Source organism: Rutidosis leptorrhynchoides, chromosome 6, assembly GCF_046630445.1.
Source record: "Rutidosis leptorrhynchoides isolate AG116_Rl617_1_P2 chromosome 6, CSIRO_AGI_Rlap_v1, whole genome shotgun sequence".
NCBI lineage: Eukaryota > Viridiplantae > Streptophyta > Magnoliopsida > Asterales > Asteraceae > Rutidosis > Rutidosis leptorrhynchoides.
This window is the reverse complement of record NC_092338.1, coordinates 396,228,194-396,237,285: the sequence shown is the minus strand read 5'-3', so window position 1 is coordinate 396,237,285 and position 9,092 is coordinate 396,228,194. Positions and strand designations below refer to the sequence as shown.

The 9,092-nt window shown below is 35.6% G+C and overlaps 1 protein-coding gene, 1 non-coding gene and 1 pseudogene across 2 annotated transcripts; 1 reads left to right on the top strand and 2 right to left on the bottom strand.

The window, feature by feature from the left end:
- LOC139851705 (putative E3 ubiquitin-protein ligase RF298) lies at window positions 1–3,208 on the top strand. The gene is made up of 3 exons (XM_071840840.1): window positions 1–128; window positions 341–2,439; window positions 2,538–3,208. The coding sequence occupies exons 2-3, from the start codon at window positions 586–588 to the stop codon at window positions 3,039–3,041; spliced, it is 2,358 nt and encodes a 785-aa protein (XP_071696941.1). The 5' UTR covers window positions 1–128; window positions 341–585; the 3' UTR covers window positions 3,042–3,208.
- A 1,155-nt stretch (window positions 3,209–4,363) lies between these two features.
- On the bottom strand, window positions 4,364–6,425 carry LOC139851721 (uncharacterized; annotated as a pseudogene).
- A 2,358-nt stretch (window positions 6,426–8,783) lies between these two features.
- LOC139856403 (small nucleolar RNA R71) lies at window positions 8,784–8,890 on the bottom strand. The gene has a single exon (XR_011761886.1). It is a non-coding gene; the product is annotated as a small nucleolar RNA R71 (small nucleolar RNA).
- Window positions 8,891–9,092: the final 202 nt, after the last annotated feature.

Sequence of the window (9,092 nt, the reverse complement as noted above, 5' to 3'; positions counted from 1 at the left end):
AAACAATAATTAAATCAAACGAAATTACAAAAAACAAAAAACAAAAACGATCAGATTTCTATATTCTTATATACTATCATCATCCGATCGGATGCTGCGTTTGCGGTTCAATTAATTTCCTCAAATCGGTATAACAATCTCGATCATCAACCATTTCACAAATCTATTATTTTTTATTTCTTTTTAATTTGACTTTAATTTCTTCTTGACGATCACGATGACGATGTTATTAGTTTGCTTCGATCGTTATTATCCGATCGTTTGATTATCCGATTGATTAAATTAGTACTCGTATTAAATAATAGTGATTGATGATCATTTTTTTGCGTTTTTTGTGCAGAGAACTAATTAATTTCAATTCCTACATCATCTGGTATGAATTTTAGTTGATCATATATAATTACAGAATGATTGATGTATATGTATGATATATATTACATAAGTATCTTTAGATTAATGATTTTAATATTTTTTATTTATGAAATTGAGTTAGGTGTTTTTATATCAGTTTCACCTACTAACATATAATCTAGTTGTATTATTGTTTGTGAATTTATAGGAGATATTGTTGTGGTGGTATAAACAATGGCTTCAATTGTTGCAAGTAGTAGTTCAAATCATGTATCACCTGTAATGAAAGAAAAAGGAAGTAGGAATAAACGAAAATTTAGAGCTGATCCTCAACCTCAAACGACAATAGATTCTTCGGTACAGAACGAATGTTTGACTTACGAGTTCACTGCTGAAAAGTTTGAGAATCATGGGCACTTAAACAGTTGTGACATGTGTAGTTTCGGTCACGAAAATGCAGATTCGATTAAGCTTGCTTTGGGACTATCGGTTGATGAAAATGGGGAGTATCATGATGTTGATTGGAGTGATCTTACGGAATCTCAGCTGGAGGAACTTTTGTTAGCTAATTTGGATACAATGTTTAAAAGTGCTATTAAGAAGTTAGTTACTTATGGTTATAAGGAGGAAGTTGTTGTTAAGGCTGTTCTTATGTGTAGTTTTTGTTGTGGTTGTAAAGATATTGTGTCTAATATAGTGGAAAATACTTTGAATATTCTTAAAAACGAGCAACAGGTCGATCAGTGGAGGGAAAGACAGTTTGATAGTTTACAGCAAATGGAGAAGTATATATTGTCGGAACTTGTTTGCGTTCTTCGTGAGGTCAGACCGTTTTTTAGTACTGGGGATGCAATGTGGTGTTTATTGATAACTGATATGAATGTTTCTCAAGCTTGTGCAATGATCGGTGATGAATTATGTAGTTCAAATGATAATTCGGGTCAAACCCAAGTGAAAAAAGAAGCACCCGTGATGGCGTCAATACCTTGTTTACATAATTGTAAGTCTGATGCACCAGTAAAAGCAGACGTTCCTGATGCAAAACCGAGTTCTTCGTCTGTTTTGGATGGATTCGCATCTCAAAAGTCAACCCAAACTTCTAATGGTGAAGAAAAGCCTGTCGGGAGTAAAAAGATTAATGGCAATAGTAAAAGAGATTATATATTACGACAGAAATCAGTTGATTTGGAGAAACGGTACCGTACTTATGGATTGAAAAGAGGTTCTAAATCTGGGAAATTTGGTGGTGTAATGTTGGATAAAAAACAAAAGTCTGTGTCCGAATGTACAGGAGTTGGTCTTAAAAATGCTTCCTTGAAGATACACGATCGAAACAATAATGGTGACTCTCAAACTCGTTTTAATTCTCCTTCACTTATTAGTACAGAAACTAAAAGTTGTATTAAACCTATGATCCCGCCAGCATTATCGGTAACTGAAACCGAATTATCTCTTTCACTACCTGTAAAACGAAACAGTCTTTCGATACCTGAAGTTCCTAATATTAGGTTTTCTGCTATGCCCTATGACGCTAAGTCAACTGGGCGGTGGACCCTACAAGATAAAAAAGATGAAACGATTTTAAAGCTTGTACCAAGGGTCGATGAGCTTCAATATCAGCTGCAGCAATGGACAGAATGGGCTAACCAGAAGGTTATGCAAGCTGCACGTAGGCTTGGTAAAGATAAAACAGAGCTTAAAACACTTAAACAAGAGAAAGAAGAAGTAGAGAAGTTAAAGAAAGAAAAAAAGGTATTGGAGGACAACACGATGAAGAAATTATCTGAAATGGAGAATGCGTTGAAGAAAGCTAGTAATCAGGTTGCACGAGCTAGCGGTGCTATGTGTAGGTTGGAAGCTGAGAATGCTAATTTGAGGTTTGAAATGGAGGCTGCGAAGTTACGGGCTGCTGAGTCAGCCGCCAGCTGTCAAGAGGTGGCGAAGAGAGAGAAAAAGACGTTGATGCAATTACAGCTGTGGGAGAAGCAGAAAGTAGTGTTTCAGGAGGAGCTAACGGCTGAGAAACGTAAGCTGAGTCAGCTGCAAGATGATCTGGAACAGGCTAAAGAACAAAGAGATAAACTTGAGGTATGTATGTTATAAAACTGAACTGGAATAATGTATAGTTGATATGATTATATGAGAACAATCGTTAAAATGCATTCATTCTCGTGTTTTATTTGCAGACAAATTGGAAACATGAAGAGAAAGCGAAACAGGATTTAATTAATGAAGCATGTAAAATTAGAATTGGAAGGCAAGAAAGTGAAGTTTTGGCTAAATCAAGAGAAGATTTAACCAGACTAAAAGCAGATAAAAACCTTCAAAAATACAAAGATGATATTGTAAAGCTTGAGAAAGAAATCTCTTTATTAAGACTAGTATCCGATTCGTCAAAAATAGCTTCTTTAAAAAGAGGCGTCGATGGAAGCTATGCTAATAAATTAACCGATAATAATAAAACTCAATTATATTATATACCCGAAATGGTTACTGGTAATGGAGTGAAACGTGAACGGGAATGTGTTATGTGTTTATCAGAAGAAATGTCGGTTGTTTTTCTGCCGTGTGCGCATCAAGTGGTTTGTACAAAGTGCAACGAGCTTCATGAAAAGCAAGGAATGAAAGAGTGCCCTTCTTGTAGAGGAATAATTCAACGGCGAATTTGTGTACGATATGCTCGTTGTTGATATATATTTGGAATCATCAAGTGTGTTTCTCCTAATTCTCTATATTAAATAAGTGAGGTATGGGTTTTAAATTATTGATTCTTCTATGTGAACTGCTTGTTTACATATTATGTGAGTTTGAAAGAAGTTAAAGAGAAGAAATATAAAGAAAGTATATTGGGATTCAATATGATGATTTTCCTTTTACTTGATATATATTTTTACCTTGTTACTTTGTCTCATTGATTCTTATAATCTCCTGAAATAGGTGCTTTGATTTGTGATTAGATTTTGAGTTTGAGGTTCCTCAAGTGAGATAGTTGTGTTTAGTTTTTGACTTTGAGGTTCCTTAGTCTGCTATTAGCATGTAATTATGTGACAGTTAAGATTTGGTTGACAATGTCATCAAAACACACAAAAGAATCTTAAATTTGTAAAATATTTTTCAAAAATATTTTAAGGTTAAACAGGTTTTTTTGGTGACATCCCTGTGTCTGTGTAACATAAGCATTTGGCTTGGCTATGTTATGTAAGATTTATGAATTTTGCTGAAACAAAATAATATGTACTTTTAAAGTGTTGTAAAGCCATATATATCTCAAAATAGCTGTCGAACAAATACTAAGTTTTACAGAATAATAAATACACGAGTGGAAAAAACAATTTGGGTTGTACTTGTAGTGGTGTAATTCACAAGATATTTTATATGGCAACATAGGAACTGCAGGGTGTTTAAAAAGATAACAATGAGTACTCCTGTACTGATTGATTTTGATTCAAGATATAAAATTAGAAGTTACTTGTATGATTTATGGTGTGGTTAGTAGAGACACGAATTCATCATCATTAATTAACATACACTATTATAAATTTCACATTCATTTAAGAACGTTTAGTCAAAAACGGATAAACTCCTTTTAATGTTACTATTTGGTTTGCTGGCCACTTTGCAAGATGTGTAATGTGTTAATTGACGTGCCATATATTACCTCTATCAATCAAATTCAGTTTTTGTTTCTCAAACCTTTAAGCTAATATTGATGAAACCATCATGCAGTTTGAATCAAGTGTTTATGGCTTTTGATTCTGTAAGAAATTAGTAAAACAAATAAAGACATTGTAATATATTGGCCGATAAGATTAATAACTTTTTCCGTACACATACATCGACAACCCAAAGTCCAACTACGAGCTTTTTAACTGCAACAACTTAAATATACGCTATTGGAGCTGGAATTACCGCGGCTGCTGGCACCAGACTTGCCCTCCAATGGATCCTCGTTAAGGGATTTAGATTGTACTCATTCCAATTACTAGACTCATATGAGCCGTTCAATTCGTTATTAATCAACCACCACCAGATTCTTGTACTCCTCGCCGGAAAGTGCACTCTCAAGCACACGTTCAGGGTTTAAACCCCTTCCTCCATCTTCCATAAACAACGTCATCAAGTTCTTTGAAAACCCGCTAACAAGCGCCACCCCACTCTCCTTCCCAAAAACAGGAGTCGCTCTTGAATCCCTCAGATTCCAAAACACTATCTCCGGCACCGAGTCTCCTTACCCATTCTCTTTAAACTTTCTCTTGATCGCTTCATAATCCGTCTCCCATGGATTCTGTGAAGCTTGATCGAATTCCATATCACTAAATACAAATACTCTCTTTATCATATCCCTTTTCCTCAAATTTGCCTTCTTTGCCACCTTGAGTATCTTATCAAACACCTTTTGGAAATTAGTGTTCCCACCCCATTCCATTGTTCTCACAAACTCAATCTTTGATTTCAGATCGTCTCCTTCCACCTTCTGCAACGTCGGGTTTGCACTAAACGTAATCACTTTCCCTTTCCAAGGCTTTTTGCTTAGTTCAGAAACAAGAAGCCCTAAAGCCACACACACATCCATTGGTCTCCCATTCATACTAGCCGAAACATCACAAATCGCTAAGCAGTTATTTAACTTGCCTTTCTTTGCCATATCATCCACCATTCTTTTCCATTGAAGCTCTGCCACCTGTCCCCCATCACATCGTCCTCCAAACATGATATGATCTCGTGTGGAAGCAATGCACCCGCTGCAATTTTCGCCTTACCCGACTTGACATTTTCTAGATACTCTTCAAATCTAGATTTATCGTGCTTTAGAAACTTGTCTTTGTAGAGTTTCATGGCGACCGAAGCCACTCTATTGTACGGGATCAACCCCCATTGGTTCTGTCCTATGTACACCTCGGGTAACTTTAACGCTTTTCGGAGAGGCACCAAGATTTGTTTTCTTAGCCGGTCACGGACACGGTACGCGTAATGGGCTTCTTCAACACCCTCATATTCTTTATATTCTTGCCGAGGGAATACCTGTTAAATGGAAATCGAATCTATCTTTAATAACTCACAAACTAAATTAATAATTAATAATAATAATAATAATAATTAATAATTGGGGGATGATTCTCACACACTGTTTTTTGATCCTCACACACCCTTTTACCCTATTATTAGGGAGGAGTTCAAGTAAATTGGTGTGTGAGGATCAAAAAACAGTGTGTGAGAATCATCCCCCTTAATAATTACTACAGTAAATCCTAACAATTAATATATAGTACCTTCTTTGCAATGGCTTCACATAGCAGAGTTGACCGGTCAAATGAAGAATCCAAAGAGGGACACCATTTAGCTGCAAGAGTGATATGTTTTGAATGATCTCCTTCCGCCTTCAACAACTTGATATCAGATCGAAGACAGTGAGCAAAAAGATCTGAAACACGGTCGTGTAAGAATCTGAAATTGGGGTCACGGTTATATCGCGTAATGGCCTTTATAGCCATTAAAAGTCTCTTCTCTCGTCTAACTTTGCTTGCAACTGCCATCTCCGTCTCCACTTTTTTCTTCTCCGCCAATAATCTCACCTCTCTTGACACACTTTTCCTATTCTTTCGCTTAATCTTATCAGCAGCCTTTTGAGCTGGCGTTTTTCTACGCCTTGGCCACCAATTAAACTCACCGTGTCGTCTAATAAACCGTAGTTGAGGACGTGGCTTTTTTGTATTTTTTCTTAAATCAGCTTTTTTTTCTCCTCCTTCAAGAAGCCTAAACAATAATTCTGGTAAGTCTTTAAAGTAGCCAAAATCAGCCATGGAAGCCACATTACAGGCTAGGGTTTTAGGGTGATTTTTATAAAGCCATAAAGCGCAAGTATAGTAGCCTTCTTTATCTGATTTACCCGTACCTCGTACTCCTCGGAGGTTGCAGATTAACTTCAACGTCATCAAAGGGTCATGTTTCCATGACTCCATCAGGCGTCGAGTAAGAATTTGTGGTGGCGTATCGGGGACGACGTGGTAGAAGAAATCAAGACACGGGTTGCCGCTTGATAAATATGTTGGTGACATGTTTTCAGTGTAACCCATATTGGGTGGGGGTTTTGGTTTCGGGGATGAGGTACTAATATTAATGGAGTTAAACCTGGCCAAGATCATGGGATCAATTAGGGAGCGGTTGAGTACATCCGCATAAGATGGTTTTGGGTTGTTGGACGGTGATGGGTGGATCTCAGGTGGTCCAAGGAGGGAGGTGGTGGTTGTGGGTGCCATCTCCTGGTTCAGGAAATGGTTAAATTCAAAGAGGTGTCTAACTGTATACGGATGTATAACGTAATTTTTAATGTGTATAAAGTACGTGGGATATATTTATAGATGAGTGTAAGTACTTGTGCGTCAAGTATTACGTAGAGAGCAAGGTTGTATTTGAAAGTGAATATAAGATACGCAAATTTTTAACTAAAAATGTGGAACTGATAGCCTTTAAATTCGTGTGTATAGGTACGTTTAATGTGTATAAACTAAAAAAACATATGTTTTGACGTTTTGTGGCGGTCTAAATTCAAATAAGAGCGCAGCAATTGGGTAACATATAAAACACAAAAATACGACAATTTGTTACCAAAATATAGTGTGTTCAACCATACCAAATTTTTGCTTCGAGTATTACACCTAAATTTGTAATAATATAAATCAATTAAATTGATTAATTAATTAAAAATATATAAGTATACATATAGGCTATAGTCCTTATAAGTTTAACTAATTGTTGCTCTTGTGAGCTTGTAATGATTTGATAATCTAATTTAGACGGTATAAAATTGAAAATGAGATGAAATAACTTGCAAGGTAAAAAGATGTGAAAAGTTCTACTAATTTTCAAAGCTTCTAGAACATCCTTAAAAAATCACATTTGTCATGTAGTTCCTAATACCCTCCTCATAATACAAAAATAATTTTAATTTTATATTGCCCTTGATATCACTCAAGAATAAGCTACATACAATTGACCATGACAGAATATTAGGAGTGTCTAATATACGATTTGAAATCATTTAAATTGAATCCCGAATCAAAATTAAACCGAAAAAAAATCAAATCAAATTTGTTATATAATTTTCGGTTAGAGTAAACCAAGACCAAAGCCAAATTTGAATTTGGTTTTTCAATGCAGTTTTCGGTTTTAAAAATTCTAAATTTAGTTAGCATGCGTGTGTGTTAGTTAAGTTATTAACATTATTGCATTATTATTCTATATATGTATGAAATATGATATAAGTAGATATCTTAATTTTTACAGTCAAATTATGTTTACTTAGATTTAAAATCCTATTTGAATTTTTATATATGTATTTTTTTTTAATTTCTTTCAATCCACAATTTTGAAACTGTAACAATTTTATGTCAACTTTCCTATTCAAGTTAAGTCAATATACGTGTATTTTTCGACGCAATCTTTTTCTTTCTCATTTCTACGCTCTAGTTTTTAGGACATAGAATTTTCTTTATTTTCTTTAAATTTCGACGAAAAATTATTTTAAGCGGTTAAATTGATAGACATCCAAAATTTTCTGCTTCGTAGTAATAGTTGGATTTGTTAGTGGCGAGTTGTGGGCTTTCGATTTAAAGGGTCCTGGCTACCTGCTGCATATATTGGCTATTCGAAACGTGGGCAAAAGCAGAAAAGTCTATTAATTTGATAACTTATATAATTTTTATCTTTATACTAATAGGATATTCAGTGAATGCACCGAGCAAAACGTTCACCACCTTTCATACGTTCACCACCTATAACTCGATCAAGACATCTAGCCAACATTGTCGCCGTTGATTTTTCTTTAGAATCGTCATCTAGTCGACCAAGTACTCCAATTCAAATTTTCGATAATCCATTTTTTGAACCCGACCTCACAATTGAGAATCCGGAGGATATTCAGGGACAATTCAGAGATCATTGACCCACTAATCATTCCTCCTGAATCACAAATCACTCATCCAGAGATTATCGAGGAAGAAACCATTAAGTCAGAATCCTCTAGTGATTCAGATTCAACAAATTCAATCATGGAAAATCTGGAACCTCTAAGTATGGAAGACCGAATGAGGGCTAAACGCACTGGCCAAGGTCATGCCATTACTCAACCAGACATTAATGCACCAGATTATGAAATCAAAGGACAAATCCTACACATGGTAACTAATCAATGCCAATTTAGTGGTGCGCGGAAGGAAGATCCAAACGAACATCTTCGTACCTTTAATAGGATCTGTACTCTATTTAAAATCAGAGAAGTTGAAGATGAACAGATCTATCTCATGTTATTTCCCTGGACTTTAAAGGGAAAAGCCAAAGATTGGTTAGAATCGTTACCTGAAGGGGCGATTGACACATGAGATGTTTTAGTTGAAAATTTTCTTAAACAATTCTTTCCGGCATCTAAAGCCGTGAGACTTCAAGGAGAAATTGTTACGTTCACACAGAAGCCAAATGAAACTCTATATGAGGCGTGGACAAGATTTGGAAAATTGTTGAGAGGATGTCCTCAACATGGTTTAGACACTTATCAAATAGTACAAATATTCTACCAAGGATGCGATATTACTACACGAAAAGACATCGACATAGCAGTTGGTGGTTCCATTATGAAGAAAACCGCAACTGAAGCTTATAAAATTATTGATAACACTGCTTCCCACTCACATGAGTGGCACCAAGAAAAAGACATCGTTAGATCATCTAAAGCGGCTAGAGCCGAT

Bases quoted from the DNA above. Each gene is read 5' to 3' on its own strand.
- LOC139851705 (XM_071840840.1), top strand. From the start codon at position 586: ATGGCTTCAATTGTTGCAAGTAGTAGTTCAAATCATGTATCACCTGTA. The intron at 2,440-2,537 runs GTATGTATGTTA...TTTTATTTGCAG, and splicing joins AACAAAGAGATAAACTTGAG to ACAAATTGGAAACATGAAGA.